General features: G+C 42.2%; 2 protein-coding genes across 2 annotated transcripts; one reads left to right on the top strand and one right to left on the bottom strand.

The window, feature by feature from the left end:
- Positions 1–9,582: 9,582 nt before the first annotated feature.
- Positions 9,583–11,026, bottom strand: LOC130139249 (GTP-binding protein At2g22870-like). The gene is made up of 3 exons (XM_056315791.1): positions 10,460–11,026; positions 10,323–10,390; positions 9,583–9,709 (listed from the first exon to the last, which is right to left on the bottom strand). Exons 1-3 carry the CDS (start codon positions 11,024–11,026, stop codon positions 9,706–9,708), a joined length of 639 nt encoding a protein of 212 aa, XP_056171766.1. The 3' UTR covers positions 9,583–9,705.
- A 6,202-nt stretch (positions 11,027–17,228) lies between these two features.
- On the top strand, positions 17,229–20,101 carry LOC130139216 ((+)-alpha-terpineol synthase-like). The gene is made up of 7 exons (XM_056315708.1): positions 17,229–17,468; positions 17,557–17,815; positions 17,898–18,273; positions 18,399–18,614; positions 18,922–19,060; positions 19,211–19,459; positions 19,566–20,101. The coding sequence occupies exons 1-7, from the start codon at positions 17,229–17,231 to the stop codon at positions 19,866–19,868; spliced, it is 1,782 nt and encodes a 593-aa protein (XP_056171683.1). The 3' UTR covers positions 19,869–20,101.
- Positions 20,102–22,250: the final 2,149 nt, after the last annotated feature.

Raw genomic sequence — 22,250 nt, 5'->3', positions numbered from 1 at the left:
TAAGCACTATAGGAAGGACGAAATCGGGGTAGAAGTGGACGGATGTAAATGGACAGAACAGAGGAAAAGATAGAACTTCGTTGGTTGCTCTTCCAGGCCTCCAAGGAAGTGGATAGGGCACCGATTCTTCTAGATCGATGACTGCAACTCTTCAAGGATGCAGATTTGAAAACCTCCGACTCTTCAAGGACGGAGTGAAAACTCTTCTAGGTTTTCAGGGGTATGAACTCTTCAAGGTTCAAGATAATTGCTTGATGCAAAATTTTCATTAATCAAATTCGTCTGTCGAATACATAAAGTAGATGGTCTTTTATAGCCAAAGAAAAACAAATGAAAAGACTCAAGCAAATGAAGAGACTAAAGAGCATTAAAGACCCTAGAAAGCATAAAACATTAAAGAACTTAGAAACTACAAACTAGATAAATGCCCAACGTCTTCTTGATCATCCCAAAGTATCTTTTAGGCTTCCAATGTATAGGGAAAGTGTCACGCCCCGCTCTCCTCGGCGCGCCACATCCCTCACGAAGGTCGATTCGTGTGCAACATCCTAGGACGCGTCGCCGACCCAACACCCAACACAGAGATTTAAAGCACATGCGGAAGTAATTAAAACCACCCGTACAAAGATAAATACACAACCAAGGATAGCCACAGAAACCAACAACAACGATTGCACTAATACTGGAAATCATATACAATATTCATATACAACCCGATCATCAAAAATCAAAAGCGGGTCAAGGCCACTACTGACAAAAAGGGGGGTAAGTGGCTCGGCGGTCAAGCATTATATCTAACCGGGGCTCCTTCCAAAATGTATCGGTACGCCTGTCATCTTCAAGGCCGGGGGTCTGAAAAATTGATTTTCAACAACAGTGAGAATGAATCTCAGCGAGTAGATTCCCTAAACCTAAGCTAGGCTAACATGCACCTCCTGACGAGCACTAAACAACACACCAATCAAGCCATAATTGACTTAGGCCCTCGGGCCCAAATCCAATACTCACCTTGCCCTGCAAGTTAGGCACTCACAATTCAAGAATAAAACATAGGACCCAAACGCAACACATGCGCACATTACTTGGTCACAACGCATGTCATGCTTATGCTCGTGCTCATACGCGTGCTCACGCCTCATCAATGCATTTTCGCACGCTTGCACTCAGCACACTTGCCATTTATCAATTTCTCCTCCGACTCGCGTTAAACGCATCAGGTCCGACCCGCGTAAAACGCATCAGGTCCATCACTTCGAGATCGATCTCTAGCCCGCGTAAAACGCATCAGGCTCATGGCACAACACCCACGTAAAACGCATCAGGTTTGGCCATCTTCCGGTAGACCGGGCATCGTCCCGCGTAACACGCCTCAGGACGGGTTCACTACCCCGCGTAAAACGCATCAGGGTTTATTGTGATCACACATTCACAAGTACCAATTTTCATCTGAACCCCGCGTTAAACGCATCAGGGCATTTTAGGTGATCACAATGCACATGTCACTCGAGCACACTTGTAAATGCACATGCCGTGCCAATGCTCGTGATGCAAACTCATGGCCATAAACTTCACACTCGGGCATTCACGATTTTCACAATGAGCATTCAATTGCACAACACCGCTTATTCAATTCACCACATAATATGCTCAATTAAATAAATCACAAGCCCAAGTAATCAACCATCCATTCCAGCCATGGCACAAACTTGGCACATAATTTACGCATACAAATCACACAATTGAGTCAACATCAATTCACGCACTCGAGGCCTGGCAAGAGACTCCATTCTTAGTCACACTAGGCACGTGACACGGCACCACAAAATTGATCACAACCCAGTACAAGTCAGCCACTTAGCCTGCCAACCTAAACATTCCCGATAATCACACAATTAACCTCCAAATTGATCGCTCATAGACCAATTCAAACCCGGTATGGACAGCCACCAAACAAATCGTCCTAGGCCAACAAATGTTCTCAAAACACTCCATTTGACTCCCCAAAATATCACTCAAATCAGCCACCATGAGGACCAAATGAGGCGCGCACTATAATCCACATTTGAACCCGAAATTAACCCCAAACTCGGGCCGAATCATTCCAATACTTTCGGCCTTCATGCAGCACATTCCAAGTCATTACACCTCATTAAAATGATCCCGTTAGACCACCAAAACCGCCATGAAAACAGCCGCTATTCGGTCTTCAATTTACACCCGCCAAATTCACAATTTGTACCCGAACCAAGGCGTCAACGTTCAGCCACTATCCAGCACACCACAGACCACTAAACCTCGATTAGAACATCATGCTAACCCACCGAATGCGCCACAACATCAGCCCTTAACATCCTCCACAAACTAACCCCCAAATTGATCGCGCCTTGTCCGATTCAAACCTGATATTGACAGCCCCCACACCAGTCCCTCTAGGCCACTAAATATCCTCAAAATGCTCCATTAGACTCCCCAAAACACCATTCTAGTCAGCCACCACAAGATCGAATAAGGTGCGTACTATAATCCCCATTTCAAACCCGAACTTTCCCGAACTCGGGCCATTCCGATCCAAACCTGTCCAGCCAATGTACAGCGCCTCTCGGGCCACTAAACCTCCATTAATTCATCACACTAATTCACCGAATCCGCCACAATGACAGCCCCTAATCACCTCCACAATTTAACCCCCAAATTAACCTAATTAAACCCTAAAACCCATCTAGAAACACACATTAGTCTAATTAGGGTTTAGGGTTGTACTCACTTGGATTCCTAGGCTCCAAATAGGGCTGAGCAAGTGGCAATGGCGGCTGGACAGCGGCGGATCCGCGCCGGAACAAGAAGGCGAGCGGCGGCTCCGCGAAGCCCTAGAGCGGCCGAGAAAGAGAGAGAGCAAGAGGGGAGAGACACGGCAAGAGGGAGAGGGAAGGAGACGGAGTGGTGATGGTGGTGAGGCGTGGGGCGGTGGCACCGACGGCGGCGAGCTGGGGCGACGAAGATTTGGCCAGAACAGGGGAGGAGAAGAAGTGGGCTGAGACGGGTGGTGCGGCTAGGGGGCGCTCGGCGGTGGCGACAGCGACGCTCGAGCGTCGGGACGGCGTCGGGTAGCTGGCCGGACAAGCGGACGACGGGCCTGGGACTCGCCGGACGCAGGCGAGCTCGGCTGCTTGTGCGCGCGAGGAGGAGACCCGGTCGGTCGGGGGCGACGGCTGCGGCGGACGAGCGCGGCACACGGTGGTCGAGCTGGCCAGCGGCAACGGCGGCGGCGGCGGCGAGGCGGCGAACTCGGGCGGTCGGCGTCGGGCCGGGCGAGCGAAGCGGAGGTGAGCCAAGAACCCAGACGCGGCGGAGAAGGAAGAGAAAGAAGAAGAAAAGAAAAAGAAAGGGAGAGAGAAGAAAAGAGAAGAGAAAGAAGGAGAGAGGAGAGAGAAGAGAGAACGGACGCATGGGGAAAAAGGAACGTGCGCGGCAGAGGAGAGAGGAGAGAGAAAGAGAGAGAGAGAGAGAGGGAAAATAAAAGAAAATATTTGAACATTCAAATATTATTTGCAATCCGATGGCCCAAATTAAAAACCGAAAACGATCTACCGGTCCAAAATAAGCCTCGCACATAAAAAGGGACAAAGGCCAAATTAATTGAACCAAACTATAACGAGGGAGGTCTACTAGTCCAAATTCGCACATGGTCAAAAACTCCCCTTTTTCCATCATTCCTGACAATCTCAACGCTGGCCACAACAATATCGACACCGTCCAATTTATTTCGTCCCGAAACTTCCGAAAATCGACTGCCAAGTTCGGGGTCTAAATAACGGTCAAATTCGATCGAGTGCGATTCTAGCGAAATCTCTAATTTAAAAATAATAACCGAGAGTAATCAGTTCTCGGGCGAGATTTTACTATAAGCACACTGACAAATTACACATTTTATAAATCCCAAAAATGGGCCGAAATTCGGAATGTCACAGAAAGACAAGGACTTTATTGTGGCATGGACTCGTGGATGAGACTCTTGGTCTTCGAATTGCATCCCTTCGATATCTTCAAGACTGGTCGAGCGACTTGTCGAGCTCGGATGCGAGCTGATCTCCTTGATCGAGTGAGCTCGTCTTCGATGCGGGCAGCATTATCAATCTGGCCTGCATCACATCCTTATCTTTTGAGATTTTTCACTTTTTGGTGAAACATCTTTGGGGCATACCTAATGGGACCTTTTGTTGATTTGAGAAAATGCAACGGCGAGAGCCAGAAATTAATAAGTGACTGACAATGCTGCTGACAACAATAGCCAACTACCACAGGCTAGTAATGAGATGGCTACGCATTACGAACTTTCAGTCTTGTAAGATCAGTAAAAGATAATCATCTCGAAGATGTTGATCTTCCAAAGCATCTCACTAAACAGCAGTGGAAAGAAGATGCACTAAATCCTAATATGATGTCAACTATATGGGCAGAATGACATTAAAAGTGCTAAAAGTTGCGTACGGCGCTCACTTTAGTGCCAAAAACTTTTCGTCGGATTACTTGAGTGTCAAATCGGAGAAAAAACGATCACTTAACTGGCATTGACGATACAATCCTGACAAAAGTCCTACATGGCTTTTTTAATTAATTGATTATTCACTTGTTGCTTTTTTTTATTAATTCCCACCCAACAGCATGGATTTTTATCTTCATTTATCCTACGTGGCTTTTTCTCTTCCTTTTTTTTTTCTCAATCCTTCTTGCAAGCGTTCAAAGCCATCACTCACCAGCATCTCTTGGTCTCTGTCACGCCCCGAACCCCGACGGGCTCACGACATCAGTGGGAGTGAAAGAATGCGTGATGTTTGCATTCAAGATGTTAGGGTGAAAGTTCCTATACCTAAAACTTCTAAAGTTGTTCCTAGTATTATAGTTCAACCCGACAATAATCAAGAACAACAAATAAATGATCAAATACTCTATAAAAAAATTTACGTTATTGCTAATAGTGTGATTCTAAGACCACACAATAAACGTAACAGATATTCAAGTACATTTTGGCATCCATGATTATTATTGAACATTCAATATCCACTAAGAACTTGATCGGTTAATTTTAGTGATTGAATCAACTGTGGTGCCTGCCTTCTTCTCAATCATTTTCATGTCCTTTGTTCTCAACACAATTGAAATGGTTTGCATATTTTTCCTTGGAAAGTTTCCGTGTCACGGAAAGCTTTAAGGACCACGCGAGAGGAAAAGATGTGTTGCATCTTTAAAAGACGTGGAAGGAGCAGGTTCATTAATCATTTCTCTTCATATCCACGGTTATTATTAAACATTCAATTTCCACGAGAAACTTGATAGGTTTAATTTTAGTGATTGAATCAAATGTGATTCCTGCCTTCTTCTCTATGATTTTCATCTCCTTCTTTCCCAACATAATTGAAATGGTTTGCATACTTTTCCTTGGAAAGTTTCCAGGTCACGAGAAGCTTTAAGGACTACGCGAGAGGGAAAGATGTGTCGCATCTTTACAAAACATCAAAGGAACAGGAACTCCATCATATCTCTCTTCATAGCAACTCAATTTAGACCTTAAAGAAGATTAGACGTGAGTTTGCAAAAAGAAAGGGATCGAAAGAATCATCCGGTGACTCTTAAAAGGACAATAATACCCAATAAAGTTAATGAATAAATTACTAAATTATGAAAACCAAATTTTATATTATAGAAATTGCTCTCGATAGTAATTGCACATCCTTTGTACACGACAACCTTCTATGTATACATCTATCAATATTTAGATAATTCTTAGAAAAACTTAGTATCGGAGCTGTGACTTCCCCATCTCTTTTCTCTCTTCCTCACATGTTTCACTCTTGTGTTCTGAGAAAAATGTTGCTGACCTCTCAATTCAGAGGCATAACTATGTATTTATAGTTTTAACCCAGGTTTATCTCACTACCGCGAGCTTAAATTAAGCCCTTTTTCAATGTGATGGGCTCTAATAACCTAAGGCCAACTTGTATTTAAACTTCAATGGGCTGGAATATGATCAAATTAAGCTCAATTAGGCCCATCTTGCCTTGAAATTTTTGGCCACAATGCTCTCTAGCCTGGTTGAGTTTAGCTTGATGTGCGGGCCAAATTTGCGCAACTGATTTGGGTTTATTTACCACTTCCGGTCCGAAGCAAAATGCAACTAAACTATATGCTAAGCAATATAATTTTAAAATTTTTGTCTAGGGTTAAAGATTAATTCCTAGTTTTTTGTGTAATTAATTTCTAAATGATTAATCAAAATTTAGGTGTCAACATATATATATAGGTGATAGTTTTTTATCTAAAGAACTCATCTTAACTCATAGTTTTTTTTTCGGTCAAAACAAATTTCCATTCATTACCGAAATGATACATGATAGGATATCTCAAAAGTCACAATAACAAAGCAAGCCCACAAAACTCCAAAACAAACCAAAAATCAGAAATCAAGGCATATCTTGAGATAATCAATCGCTCGTCTTTCAAGAACAGATCTGTGACTGCATCCAAGCGAAAGAATCGACGGCCGATCACTAAATCACACAGCATCATCAATGATAAGCACACGCCGAGATCTCCATCTATAGTTATGGTTTTGCCTTTCGGTAGTGTACGCCTAGGTTCGGCATCCCCAACATCATTACTGTACGGGGACAACATAAACATGTTGAAAAAACTTAGATTTGATACCTGTGATAGCAAGCTCTGTAGCCAATGCGATGCGCCAAAGCTTGTAACTAAAACACGTTGAATGAGCATAGATTTGACACCGAAACTGCTGTGAACACCATTAAAACTGGAGGTGGAAAACTTAATCATTAAAACTCCAAAATCTAGAATTAGATCGGAGAGAAAAGCTCCCTAATATAAGATCCGGAGAACAAAGCTCCTAGATCTAAAACTAGATCAAAAGGAATATAAGGAAATGAAAGGAAAAACAACTAGGAGGGGAGGGAGCGATCTAGGTCAAATCCCTCCCCTCCAGAAGTGCTAGAGATGAAAAAAGATTCAAAGAGGGAGAGGGGGTAACTTTTCAAATTCGAAGAGTATGGCATTTAGAGCGCATATTAACTCATAGTTGAATGAAGATTAAAATTCATGTTATTGAAAAATTGCATAATCACAATCCTGGCAACTCATGCTTGACTGACTTTTCAAACATTTCATAATAGCAAAATATGTATTACGTATAAAGAAAGTTAGGGAAAATTACCAAAAAAGTCCTAAACCTTTTGCAATTGTGCCAATTCAGTTCTAAACCTTTTTTTTTTGGCCATTTCAGTCCTAAACCTTTTACAATTGTGTCAATTCAGTCCATCCGGCCACTTTTGGCCGGCCGACGCTGACGTGGATGCCGGCCGGCTGACGTGGCATTATTTTAATATTTTTTTTCTTTTTCTTTTCCTTCTTCCCCCTGGCCGGACCGGCCAGGGGGAGGCTCGCCGGCGAGGCCTACCTCGCCGGCCATGGGCGAGGTCGACCTCGCCCGACCATGGCGAGGTCGAGCTCGCCGGCCATGGGCGACGGCGAGGCCTCGCTCAAAAACCTCGCCCGGCCATGGCGAGGTCGACCTCGCCGGCCATGGGCGAGGACGAGCTCGCCCGGCGACGGCGAGGCCGAGCTCGCCGGCCATGGGCGAGGCCGAGCTCGCCGGCGAATGCGAGGCCTCGCCCGGATCTGGCGAGACCTCGCCCAGATTTGGCGAGACCTCGCCGTTCTTGGGCGAGGTCGGGCACGCCCGCGGCGTCGAGGTCTCGCCGGATCGGCGAGGCCTCGCCGTCGCCGGGCGAGCTCGACCTCGCCCATGGCCGGCGAGCTCGAGCTCGCCCGGCGGCGGCGAGGCCTCGCCCGGATCCGGCGAGACCTCACTTGTCGCCGGGCGAGGTCGACCTCGCCGGCCATGGTGAGGTCGAGCTCGCCGGCCATGGGCGAAGTCGAGCTCGCCCGGTGGCCGGCAAGGCCTCGCCCAGATCTAGCGAGACCTCGCCATATCCGGGCGAGGCCTCGCCGTTGCCCATGGCCGGCGAGCTCGACCTCGCCATGGCCGGGCGAGGTCGACTTCGCCCATGGCCGGCGAGCTCGACCTCGCCATGGCCGGGCGAGCTCGACCTCGCCCATGGCCGGCGAGGTCGGCTTCGCCATGGCCGGTGAGGTCACCTCGCCGGCGAGCCTCCCCCTGGCCGGTCCGGCCAGGGGGAAGAAGGAAAAAAATATTAAAATAATGCCACGTCAGCAGGCCGGCGCCGGTGGGCGCCGGCCGGCGTCCACGTCAGCGCCGGCCGACCAAAAGTGGCCGGATGGACTGAATTGGCACAATTGTAAAAGGTTTAGGACTGAAATGGCAAAAAAAAAAAAGGTTTAGGACTGAATTGGCACATTTACAAAAGGTTTATGACTTTTTTGGTAATTTTCCCAACAAAGTTATCATTCATATTTCTTTATATGTCTAATTTCATTAATGATTTGCCACAGATTAGCGCATTGCTAATAATATCTAATGGATTTTGGAGTAACCAAGAAATTAATCCATCAATTCCCATGCATAGCACGAGCTTGCTAGATGTAATTGTAATCCAATCAACTTGTTTTGTCGAAAAGTGTTGAGGAAATACATTTCAAAGCATGGATCGATGAGTAATTCAACAAAGGGTATAAATAGTCCTTTGTTAATTCTTAAACAGGAAACGCAAACCAAGAGAAAATTAAAAATGTGAGATTGGAGATAATCATGTCAACCATGTAAAGGTAATGAAATATTAAAAATAGGAAGAAAAAATTGAACTATTGGTTTTCTTTGATTGATTGGCGGTCTCTTCTACAAACTACAATTGAAGTATTTATATCTACTACCGATAGTTATCAACGATTAAAAAAGAAATTGAATATACCCTATGCAATTCTTACAATTCAGCAATCTCTATTACCAACAGTTACTAAAAAATGAACCACTCTACCACTTCAATAATTGCTTCTTCTCCGCTACTTCCACGGTTGTCCTTTCCACTTTTCCACAATTTTCACGGCAAAAGAACACTACAAGTGCCATAACTTGTGTACGGCGCTCACTTTGGTCCCATAAGTTTTTTTTGGATCACTTAAGTGCTAAAATTTTTGAAAAACGATCACTTAAGTGCCAACTCCGGTGCCGTACACAATTTTTCGTCGGAAATCCGACGTGGCATTTTTTTTATTAATTTCTGAAGCTGACGTGGCTCGCCGGAGATTGGCACTTAAGTGATCGTTTTTCAAAATTTTTAGCACTTAAATGATCGTTTTTAAAAAATTTTAGCACTTAAGTGATCGTTTTTCAAAAATTTTAGAACTGAAGTGATCCAAAAAAAACTTATGACACTTAAGTGATCGTTTTTCCTCCGACTTGGCACCAAAGTGATCCGAAAAAAAGTTATGGCACCAAAATGATCTCCGTACACAAGTTATGGCACTTATAGTGTCCTTTTGCCCAATTTTCACTATCGGTTGCTCATGAACTTCTTGGCTTCACTACTCTACGATTGCCTTAAGTTCCCCCTTGAACGAATATCTCTCATGCAGTTGCATCCAAAATTGTTGGCTACAATACTTGGATGGTTACTTCATTCTCACTCCGTCAACGGAGCCTTTTTGTCACTTGAGTCGACCTTTGTTTATCAACATTCTACTCACTGACTTGGTAATTTTTACTCGTATCCTCTGTCAGCTATGATAGATAAGCGGCAATGAAAAGAGTGAATGGAGAGCTATTTTTGTGGGAGAGTTAATTAGCAAAACTAATCTTTTAGCTCGAAGAATCCTTTAACTGTTTATTTTTATTCTACTCATTCCATGGAACTGTTGATTGACAAAGGCAACAATGAAAAAGCATAGTATGAAGACAAAGCATGTAAAAATTTACTTCTTCCACTTCACGATTTATATCGAAAGACGGAAACTAATCCTTTGCCGCTTGTCAAAGGGTCCACTACGTGAGGAACAGAAAGACCTTAAGTTGGAGACGGAATTTCCAGCCTCTACATGTTAGCTGAAAGAATTACTACCTTGGCATATCCAAAGTGACAGGTAAAAAATGCTTAAACCATTTGAGCGCAATTAATCAAGTTTTGAAGGCTCGTCAACAAGTTGTGATCCAACGATTTTCCAGTTTCCCACTCTAACAGCTTTGAATCGACTACTTACCTCACTCGATTAGTTGCAGCATTCCCAGAAACAAAACTTACATATTAGCTCACATTCTGCGATTTTTTTTTGCATTTATAAGCCGCCACACAGCTGAAAAATTTAAGCAAGCCAAAAGCCAGATGCTTAAAGCTCACCCGTAACCCAGCAAATCCACAACGTACCAACTCTTGTTCACCAAGAAGTGATTTATAAGCTCTCTTGCCTGCAAAATACATCAATCAATCAGCCCATCCCACGCGAAAAAAGTAAAACCATAAGGAATAGAAAGGACCTGGTTTCTTGGATTTAACTGTAACTTCCTTCTTCCTCTGAACCAGAGCATTGATATGCCAAGACTTGCCCCCATTAGACGGACCCATAATTGCAAACTCGGGCCTCCCATTTCGGGACAATCCTTGGCCCTCCCACTGCTCTTCACGAACTTCACTTCCTTAATCTGGGCGTGACCCTCGGCCGGATCGACCTTGGGCAGGAAGAGGAAAACTTTCCGAACGATCCGGGCCGAGTCCGAGGCTGTCGGGCTCGCTGTTTTGAATGCGAAGCCATGGAAGCAAGGGCCGTGGTGGGTGGGCTGCAAGAGAGGAGGGGTCTTGAGAGAGAGCGAGAAGAGTAGGGCATTCGGAGATGGCTGAAGTGAGGGTTGAAGAAGAGAGGTCAAGTGCAGAGTGAAGAGGTGATTTTGCAGTGTAAGGCCATTGTCGGACGGAGATGATTTGCTTTGCCTAAAGGGGAAGCCGAGGAAGCGAAGAAAAAGAGAAGAGGAAGCGAAGAAGCAAAGGGAGAGAGATTGTTTTATCAGTAAGGAAGCCTGCTTCAACTTTATCAGTAATTTAATCATACTATTTTCTTTATAATTTATCAGTTCTGGTGACTATGGTGGCATCTGGGTAGCTTCCAATTTTTGCTATATTGATCATATGATTAGTAGATGGTTTAGATGGGTCAGTCGAAAGCTACATCTCGCGTTCTCTATGTTGGTACACACAATAGAAGCAAGGAGAAGATTCTCGTCTAACCTATTGCTAATAGCTAGATTTGATTAATTAATGAATTTGAACACTAACTAACGCTCGAGCCACGACAGAAGTCCTTGCTGGATGCTGTGAATGAGAAAGTTTGCGTCCCATGTGATTCTTCTTTTGGTTTTGAAAGCTCCGACGAGTAGATGCCATTTGGACACGTGATGATCAGTGAGTGGAGTGGCCTCTCACTAGGTTGGAAAGTAAAGACTAACTAATATTTCTCACTTTTCTTTAGCAATTTATGGAGTGATGCGGCCGTCTTTTTATTTGCCCTCGCTCCATGTCTTCTAAATCCGAGACACATATAGTACATTCCGATCAACATGTCAAATTTCTAACAACTACTATAGATAGAAGCTAAAAGGGCGGACTTTTTGGGTTGGAAGCCAAACTTTGTGTTCTTTTGTGAGATACTTGATGAAGTTCGGATATAATTAGACTTTATTGTTAGAAGAAGTAATTTCACTAAATCGTGAATAACTATTGTCCTAGATTGTGACTTAGGTATGGGACCCCTTCGTTCAACCAATCAATAATAGAAGCTTCAATTAGAGCTCATTCATGTGCAACAACCATCATAGCAGATTTTCTATCTGTGGGCGTGGTACGACAAAACGTACGAGGGAAAGGCAGTTTGGTGGTGTCTTAGTTTGAATGTGAGACAAGTCCTACAATTCAAAGCCACCCTAACCAAACTCATATCGATCTTGTATCAGCGACGCCCTATTCATTAGGGGCAGCTGAATAGCCTGAATGTAGCTTTTTTCGGTGGTGCGTCTCCCATAGTTGCTACCCGTGATTTTTGTGATATTTGCAATCGACAGCAAACGACCTTCGGCTTCGAGAGCGGAGATCTTCGAGCTTGGGTATTTTATACGACGTTCGGTCTATTTCTTATACAGTGCTTTGCATTTATTCTTGACCTGACGTCGCAAAGACGTTCGAGAGAATTTTCTTACTGTTCATATTCGATGGTCTCCGGGAGAATTGTTTTATTATTTTAGATACTGATTTGATAAAAAGAAAAGTGAAAAATTCTAGGCTTTTCACGATAATTGGCCTAATAATTGTTTCTATTTTGTCCACTATTGCTAATTTACTTTTATTAGTTATCTTAAACGAGACAACATATTTTATTTAATTTTTTAGTAAAAATTAAAGTCGGAAGATGCATAGTTAGAGATATTCATGATATTTCCTTAATATTTCATATCACTTGAGATTGTGTATTTATCTTCTTTGACTGTACATATCTCCGATTGAATAATCTTGTTAGGCTCATGTACTCTTCGTTACGACATACACAAAAATATACATAAATTACATAATTCTCTCTTCCACATATTTCTTCTTTTGGTGTGGAGCTTTTTGTGGGAAAAAAGGACACCATGAGTACCATATAACTTTTTTGATCACTTGAGTGCCACATTAATGGAAAATCGATCACTACAATGACTGTAAGGACCCGGGGTCTACACTGTGTAATATTGTCCGCTTTGGGCTCACTGACCCTCACGGCTTTAAAACGCATTATCATGGGCAGAGGCGCTCTCTAGCCCTTCCTCTCCCAAGCCCAATATTGTCCTCTTTGGGGCGCAAGCCCACAGGCCAGACCCACCCCTCAAGGCTTTGTTCTCAGCACAGCGGAAGCTTGTGTGAAACGCGTTTTAAAGCCGTGAGGGTCAGTGGGCCCAAAGCGGACAATATTACACAGTGTAGATCCCGGGTCCTTACAAATGGTATCAGAGCCGACTCCCGACCGCGTGTGGGGCCACAGCGAGGACGCTGTGCTCGAAGGAGGGGAGAATGTAACGACTCGGTCCGACGAGGGCGGGGAGTGGTCGCCGGGGCCAGAGGGCCTGGACAAGGAGCGGCTCCTGGCAGGCTTCTAGGATGGCAATGGGGGGCATGTCTCTTGTCCCACATCGCTTAGGGGGGGAGTCCTGGGCTAGTTTATAAGGCTTGGGTTCTCTATTCTGTGTAACGCGTTTCAAAGCCGTGAGGGTCAGTGGGCCCAAAGCGGACAATATTACACAGTGTAGATCCCGGGTCCTTACAATATTGTAAGGACCCGGGATCTACACTGTGTAATATTGTCCGCTTTGGGCCCACTGACCCTCACGGCTTTAAAACGCGTTGACTTGGGTAGAGGCGCTCTCTGGCCCTTCCTCCCCCAAGCCCAATATTGTCCTCTTTGGGGCGCTCTCTGGCCCTTCCCCTCAAGGCTTTGTTCTCATCATGCGCAGCGGAAGCAAGCCCATGTGAAACGCGTTACACAGAATAGAGAACCCAAGTCTTATAAACTAGCCCAGGATTCCCCCCCTAAGCGATGTGGGACAAGAGACATGCCCCCCTTGCCATCCTAGAAGCCTGCCAGGAGCCGCTCCTTGTCCAGGCCCTCTGGCCCCGGCGACCACTCCACGCCCTCGTCGGACCGGGTCGTTACATTCTCCCCTCCTTCGAGCACAGCGTCCTCGCTGTGGCCCCACACGCGGTCGGGAGTCGGCTCTGATACCATTTGTAAGGACCCGGGATCTACACTGTGTAATATTGTCCGCTTTGGGCCCACTGACCCTCACGGCTTTAAAACGCGTTACACAGAATAGAGAACCCAAGCCTTATAAACTAGCCCAGGACTCCCCCCCTAAGCGATGTGGGACAAGAGACATGCCCCCCATTGCCATCCTAGAAGCCTGCCAGGAGCCGCTCCTTGTCCAGGCCCTCTGGCCCCGGCGACCACTCCCCGCCCTCGTCGGACCGGGTCGTTACAATGCCTCTGGTGAGATATTCCGGCGATTTGTTCTACGTGGCTTTTCTAGTGAATTTTTAAGTCTAACGTGGCATTTAAAAAAAAATTTGAAGTCTATACAATGGACGGGAGGACATGGCTCTTGTGGGTAAATGAAGCCAAATGAGAAGGAGCCAAAGAAAAAGACCCCATTTTAGCTTCAGCTTCGATCGTCTTAACCAACAAGAAGGACCGAAAGCATATCGAGAGTTAAAGTGACTATCTTGCTTAGCCCTCAACATTTTTTCATCTGTTTCCATGATAATTGATGGTAGATTTCCTGATTTTGCCTTAATTATGGATGTCATCGTATGTGTTGGAATATTTAGATATTAAACCACACTTTTATCTAATAGCTTAACTTTTTAGAACAGTTAGCACTGATCTCATAAAATCTAATATGGTATCAGAGGCAGTATAATCCCTTTTGTGAATGTGCATCCTACCTCATCAGTCAAATTCCACGTGCCCTTATAATGTGGCTTGCAAGTGAGAGGGGGTGTTGAAGTAGTGTCCTACATCACTTGACCACGGGTCCTAAATACTCTATATATTAATTTTTATAAATGATACAAGCAATCATTTTTAGGAAAATATTTTTCAAATGATTCATTTTCTGCGAAGCAAACAGAGCCTAAACATGAAAAACAATTAACAAATAAGAAATTACTAAAGATTTTTAGGTATTCAAGCTATTAGAACAAATCTCCTGTTATTTCTTCTAGTGCTAGAAATTTGATCTAATTTCGAAGAAGAGACCATGGCCGGGAAGGTACATCAAATGGGAAAATGGACATGGAAAGACGAGCATCCTCAAGCTTTAGGTATGTAGAGTTCCATCTAGTGTCTTTTTACCCCTCGTCGAGTATGACTATGATACTCAATCAACAAATTTTAGTGACTTCCCTCGTTGAGCTCCTCACATATATATATTTGGTCAAAAGCTCCTCACATATTTGAAACAGTTAACTTTTGGAGGTGTCATCACCCAACACCTTCTGGTGGTGATCACTTAAAATACCCACGTTGGAGAAAAGATCAACGTGAAATGAACCGTTCGTTACACATCCTATACTAATTACAGGCCTCAAAAGAAAAAGAAAAGCTGACAATCAATAGATTTAGTTTTTGAAACATTTTTCTTGGCCACAGAATTGATTGATTGTCATAGTACTGGTTTGGTATTGTGTGCCGGCCATATATATTAAAGGTGCAATAAAATGAGGATCGCGGCTTTTTCATTCCTACTAAGGCTAAAACACTTCCTCTTATAATGTTTTGACAATATTAACCTTTTTGGGTTCTACTTTTTTTAAGCATTCTTCAACTGCTTCTCTTCTTTCTTTTTTCTGGCAGGGCCACTTTCCTTCTTCTCATTTTTTTTCTCTCTATGTTCTCTCTTTCTAAAATATCTCTCTCATGTCAATAATCTGTGTTGAAGCCCTAATTTGCATAAACCTCCTCTTCACCCAACTAGTCTTCTTCCATCTCATGGCAAATTTAAATTATCCTATTTCGCATCAAAATTTTCGATTGATCGATCAAAAAGACAAGAAAAAAATCATTAAAGATTCAAATCCAAGAGTTGAAGCCTTGGCCCAAAAACTCTTCAAGCTCATAAGCAATCGCTACTTCTTCGTCTTTATCTTCTTGGTCATAATTGTCACTGCTATTGCCGATTCGCCATCCCCTACCCACCTCCAAATACGTGGTTCAAATCTCCCCTCTCCCACTAAGTTGTTTACGCAAACCAAAAATGCAATCGGCGAGGATTTGCCCCTCCTCGTGCTTGCGATCTCTCATAATTCCGCGCCGATCTTAATTACCAAGCTATCGCCGCTGGTGATTAAGAGGACTGAAGAGGTGATTGCGAACTCAATTCTTAAGTCCGAGCCCTTATGCGATGAGGTGGCCCTATTGCCCGTCAATGGTTCAAATCCCCGTGTTCTGATAGGCGTAAAGTTCAATGTGGGAGCCAGGATATCAAACTCCGGTTAACGATTGAAAAACCGATGACTGCGACGTGATCTGGACGACAAGTAACAGAGACTTACCACAAGAGAGAGTTTTTTTTTTTACATATTCCACCAATGCTTGAACCATGACCGAATTTAAGAACTTAGGGAGAGAAGTAACGAAGGAGGAAAAGGGAGAGAAGTAAAGAAAGAGGAAAATGGGACCCACGAGAAAAAATAAAGAAGAAAACAAATGAGACACCACAGCCAAAAAAAAGGACCCTTAAAAAAGATGGGACCCACAAGGGTTAATATTGTCAAAGCACTGTAACAAGGAGTGTTTTAACCATGGTGAGAGTAGAAAAAACGCAGCCCTAAAATGAAGGGCAAAAACCACCGAAAATCCTAAGTTATGCTGACACATTTATCCTAAATTTTTTTGTGACATTAAAAATAACAAACTTGTACCTGTGTGACATATTTACCCGCTGTCAAAGTTTCGTCAATGAGAACCATTAAAAATTTGCCTACATGGATGCTGGAAAGCAAACGGTGTTGGCATGATGCTCACGTGGCTTAAGTGAAATAACAACGACGTTATTTTGACTAAAAATTCATCTGACAGAATGTTGATGGAAGGTAAATGTGTCACATATATATAAATTTGGGATTTTCTATGTCACAAGAGAAATGTCACGGTAAATGCATCACAGTGGGTATAGTTTGGGGTTTTTGATATCACAAAAAAAGTTCAAAGTAAATGTATCACGGTGGGCATAATTGGGGGCTTTTTGTGACGTTTTCCCTAAAATAAATTTGTGGTTAAAAGAAACAAAAAATGCTCGAGGAATTGAAATATAAACGTGTGCATATAGAAACAAAAATAAATCATCTAAAATTCTATTAAGGCCCAATCTGATTAAACTTTAATTTTTTAAACTCATTTTCACTTGGCCTTTTTAAGTGTTTAAACAACCTATATACAACATGATTGTAAAAATATGAGTCAAAGAATGGGCTTATGACCCATGTTGACACCTCTATTTTTGAAGCGCGACATTTTTATTCATCCAAATCAATATGGTGTGTCGAGGACAACTGTTTTGGAGCAAAATAAAAAAATAAGAACATAAATTACAATGCTTAGAGAATGGCTTGCGTAAATAGAAAATTTTGCGCCGAAAGCAACTACAAACTTTTCCATGACTGGGCCTCCACAACAACCCCTATATAAAGGATGGTTAGCATACTAAGTGAATCGCAACAAATTTCGCAATGGCTGTTCCAGCATTGGTCCCAAGCTTCCTCCCCTCCTCAACCCGCCATAATCAACCCTCTCTCTTATTCTTTAGACACCTTCGCTCCTCCTCCTCCTCCGCCTCCTCCTTTTCCGGCGCTCAATTCGTGACACGCGCTTTGAAGATTGAAGATAAAGAGATTGTGAGACGTTCAGCAAATTGGGAACCTAACATTTGGGACTATGGCCTTTTGCAGTCACTCAGTGTTGATTACACGGTAATGATTTTTTTTTCAACACAAAATCCGGCCTAGCTTAAGAACTACGGAAAATATTCACATCTGCTCCTGAATTTTATGTGCCTAGGAGGATAAATATACGGAGCAAGTCCAAAGGTTGAACAAGGAAGTCAAGGGTATATTCGACAGGGAGATGAATCAGGTAGCCAAGCTCGAGTTCATTGATGCGGTTCAAAGACTAGGACTAGGATACCATTTCGAGACGGAGATCAAGAACGCTCTAAGTTTCATCTACAACACCGAAGTTGCTCAACTTTTGGACGATCTCTATGCCACTTCCCTTCGATTCCGGCTACTCAGACAACACGGATACACCGTACCGCAAGGTAGTTGCCAACTTTTTAACCTTTTGTGAATCATGTTGACGCATCAAATTTTACCTTACCATTCCTTTTGCTGGACGTATAGATGTCTTTCAAAGGTTTATGAACAAGACGGGCACATTCATCGAATTGCTCAGTAAGGATGTGAAGGGGCTTCTTGGTCTTTATGAAGCTTCTGTCCATGGATTGGAAGGTGAAACCATACTTGATGAAGCTAGGAACTTTGCTTCCAAGCATCTAAAGGATCTACACCTCGACAAAGTTCCCGCTATATTAGCGAGCCACGTGAGTCACGCATTAGATATGCCGATCCATTGGAGGCCAAACAGGTTGGAGGCTCGGTGGTTCATGGACATGTACGAGAAACAGACAGACATGATCCCCTCTTTGCTCCGATTGGCTAAAATAGACTTCAATTTAGTGCAATCAGTCCACAAGAAGGAAGTTAGCAATATGGCAAGGTATGCGCAAGCACTCTATATATAGTTGATAGATGCATTTGACGGGAGGATATAAATTCATGCAAACACCAAACATATAGGAGCGCATTCAGATCGACTTAGTCGTTGTATGGCAAATTTCTCAGGTGGTGGGTTGAACTTGGCGCGAACAAGATGACCTTCTTTAGAGACAGGCTAGTGGAACACTATTTTTGGTGCTGCGCACTGGTTTTCGAACCTCAATATTCAGCTTACAGGGAAATGACGACGAAGCTCCTTTGTATGGTGACACTTATTGATGACGTTTATGATGTATATGGGACGCTGGAAGAACTTGAGCTCTTAACAGATTTTATTGTCAGGTTAGTGTAATATGATTACCATCATCATTTTCTTTTGTAACTATTATTGCCAAGAGAAAAGGTAAGCGGTTAATTAGTCTCTGAATGACGCGAGGGATAAAACAAATCCTGAGAATTATATGATATAAATTCTCCGATGTATTTTGAACATATCACTTTTTAAATTAGCTTTTTTTTCCCTCAATATAATTGATTGCTTTGGGCGAATAAAGTAATAGTAAGTACTTAACCTTCACTGGTATCACTAAAAGCGTATCCAAGTGATGGTAAATTTTACGAAATGTTGAAATGGTGATATCTTATCTAGGTGGGACATCACAGACATTGATAAGCTTCCTCCAACGATAAAGAATAGTTTCATGGCCTTGTACAACACGACCAACGAAATTGGTTATTGGACGATGAGAGAGCTAGGAATCAACACCATTCCTTACATGCGAAAAGTGGTAATCTCGATTTGCTAAAATCTTTCACCTAACAATTTCTACTTTTGTAACGAAACTTCTGTTTAAACGTTTGAGAATCCGAAAAAGTAGGAGAAAAGAACGTCCCTCGACTTGGTCATTCACACACTTTTCCGAATTTCAATCCTACAGTGGGCGGATGAATGCAAGGCCTACATAAAGGAGGTCAATTGGTACAACAAGGGCACTAAACCAACACTGAAGGAGTACATGGACGTTGCGGTGGATTCAGTCGGTGGGCTGATTATGCTGTTGGGCAGCTATTTCCTAACCACGGACAAATTGACGGAAGAGGGACTTGATTACGTGTCGAAAATCCCGAGTGTCATGCATTGTTCTGCCAAAATCCTTCGACTCAACAATGATCTCAGTACCTCATCGGTAACTTACTTTGACGTTTATCCTTCTTGTAAATAATCGCTTTTTAAACATTTTATACGGATCTTGAGACTTATGTTTGTAAAACATCAATGTCGTCCATGCACAGTATGAATTGGCACGAGGAGACAACTTCAAGGCGCTCGAATGCTACATTAATGAAACCGGCGCTTCGGAAGAGGCCACGCGGGAACACGTGAGGCATCTGGTGCGCGAGACCTGGAAGAGAATGAACAAAGACGTGTTTGAGGACTACCCATTTCCTGGGTTCGCGCCTTTTCTCGGTGCTTGTTTGAACTTGGCACGAGCTTCTCAGAGCTTTTACCAGTATGGAGACGGACACGGCCTTCCCGATAACAAAACCAAGGACCATCTTGTGATGGCTTTATTCGAACCCGTGCCCCTCGATTAGGGATGCATTACTGACAATGGTATCGCTGTTGGAGAGAGCCTATAATCTTACGTGTTATTATAAGCTTTCGGGGTGGCTCCGGAAGCTCTAAGACATTGAAACTATTGTAATTGAAGTCTATCGAAGTTCGATGTACGAGCTCCATAAAATTCGCCGGAGAAGCACATGCTATTCCGTGCTCTGTGTTGTGGCTGATAAACGTAATTGATTGTAATATTTGTGGTGATTATCTTTATTATTGTGCTAAATATGTCGAATTCTTTATATTTCGGACAGTGCGAGGCTATTTCGGACCCGTTGGAGTACAGCGGTTGAAGTTGCAATTCGTCCACTAAACCATCAAATAGGTTGAATGTTGATAATTATGAACCATACTGCTATATTTCTATATCGTCCTTTGGTTTAAGTTCATAATCGAAAAACACTACGAAGTACACTGTTGTGCTTTTATGTGATTTTCCTCTTTGCTTTCTTTTTCAATGTGTTTTTCTCCATTTTCCTCTTTCAATTACATGTATATTGTGAATTTGCAGCCTTTATTGGCATCATGTTCTTCTCATAGGGCTCGTTTGGTTATGTTTATAGACACTTTTTTTCTATTTTTCAAAAGCGAAAAATTTATTTTTTACATAAAATTATCATTTGGATGGTTATGGATAAAATCAATTTTTTCAAAAATCAAGTCAACATTAATCTATTTTCTTGAGAGCAACACATTTTGTTTTACATAATCAGAAAAGTGATTTTGGTTATCTCTAATTTTATTTAAGTGGAGCAAAACAGTTGTAGATGTCTTTTACTTAAGAATTTGTATCTTCTTCTTTGCTACAAGAAAGATGAGAGCTCTCGGTGTCGTTAGTATTTTTACGAGGGGTTCAAGTTACCAATTCATATGATAGCTGCGTACATTACTGTCGATAGTAACTTCTCTCATATTATGTCATAAGAACTATTAGCATCTTTGAAACTTTTGTTTATCTTTTGATCACTAAATTTTTTTTCCGTCCGAGAAACATTAAGAATATCATTTTGAATCGAGAGTAGTTCTTTTAATGTTTTAAGGGAATGAACACACTACTTTCATTAGTTCTAACTAGACTTGTCAAACGAGTGAATTGGGTTGAAAAAGATCCGACCCAAATTGACACATTTAATCTGTTTTGAGATATTTGCATGCAATATAAATCTAGTAACCCATATTCAATCTGATCCAAAATGGGTTTAGAATAGAAAAGCCTAAAATAATATGGGTGTTAAATAGGTTCATAACTTACTTTAGCCCAACCCACCTCTATGACTCCCTCTTCACTCTCTCTCGTTCAGACTCGATTTCAAGCTCGTTTACTCCGTGCTCTCACCTCAGTTTGGTTATGAGTTTTCCTAAATCGGGTTAAATATAGAAGTGTTTTAGCAGTATGGTTCGTGTCGGTTTGAGTTGGGTTTGGGTCGAATCAGGTATGGGTTACTAGATTTGTATTGCATGGAAATTAATCAAAACGGGTAAATGGGTCAATTTGATTCAGACCATTTTCGATCTGATTCTCCTGTTCAATGGGTCTAGTTAGAACTAATCAAGGTAGCACGTTCATTCCTTTCAAACATTAAAAGAACTACTCTCAATTCAAACTAATATCATTAATGGTTCCTATGAATATGAGAGAAGTTATTATTGACAATAATGTATGCAGCTATCATAGGAATTAGTAATTTCACCCCTCGTAAAAATATTAACAGCACTGAGAACTCTCATCTTTCTTGTGGCAAAGAAGAAGATACAAATTATTAAGTAAAAGAGATCCGAAACTGTTTTCCTGCACTTATATGAAATTAGAGATAACCAAAATCACTTTTCTGATTATGTAAAGAAAAATGTGTTGCTCTCAAGTAAATAGATTAATGTTGATTTTGATTTTATCCATAACCACCCAAATGATAATTTCATGTAAAAAATAATTTTTTTGCTTTTGAAAAATAGAAAAAAAAAAGTTTCTATGAACATAACCAAACTGAGCTCTATGAGAAGAACATGATGCCAATAAAGGCTACAAATTCACAATATACATGAAATTTAAAGTGGAAAATGGAGAAAATCACATTGAAAAATAAAGCAAAGAGGAAAATCACATAAAAACACAACAGTGTACTTCAAAGTGTTTTTCAATGATTTGGAAAACATTTTCCTAAAACTGATTACTTATGTTGCTTACATAATAAAAGAACGAAAAATATTTTCATCATTTAAGAAAATGTTTAGACATAAATTATTGTTGATATTGCAATATAAACGATTAATTTTAGGAAAATATTTTCCAAATCATTTCATTTTATGCGAAACAAACGGAGCCTAAGTATAACCCTTTTGTGTATTTAAAAGACACGAAA

This window comes from Syzygium oleosum, unplaced genomic scaffold, assembly GCF_021117445.2.
Source record: "Syzygium oleosum isolate NSW1041296 unplaced genomic scaffold, Sole_v2.1 Sole_v2.11, whole genome shotgun sequence".
Classification (NCBI taxonomy): domain Eukaryota; kingdom Viridiplantae; phylum Streptophyta; class Magnoliopsida; order Myrtales; family Myrtaceae; genus Syzygium; species Syzygium oleosum.
This window is presented reverse-complemented; position numbering and strand designations above follow the sequence as displayed.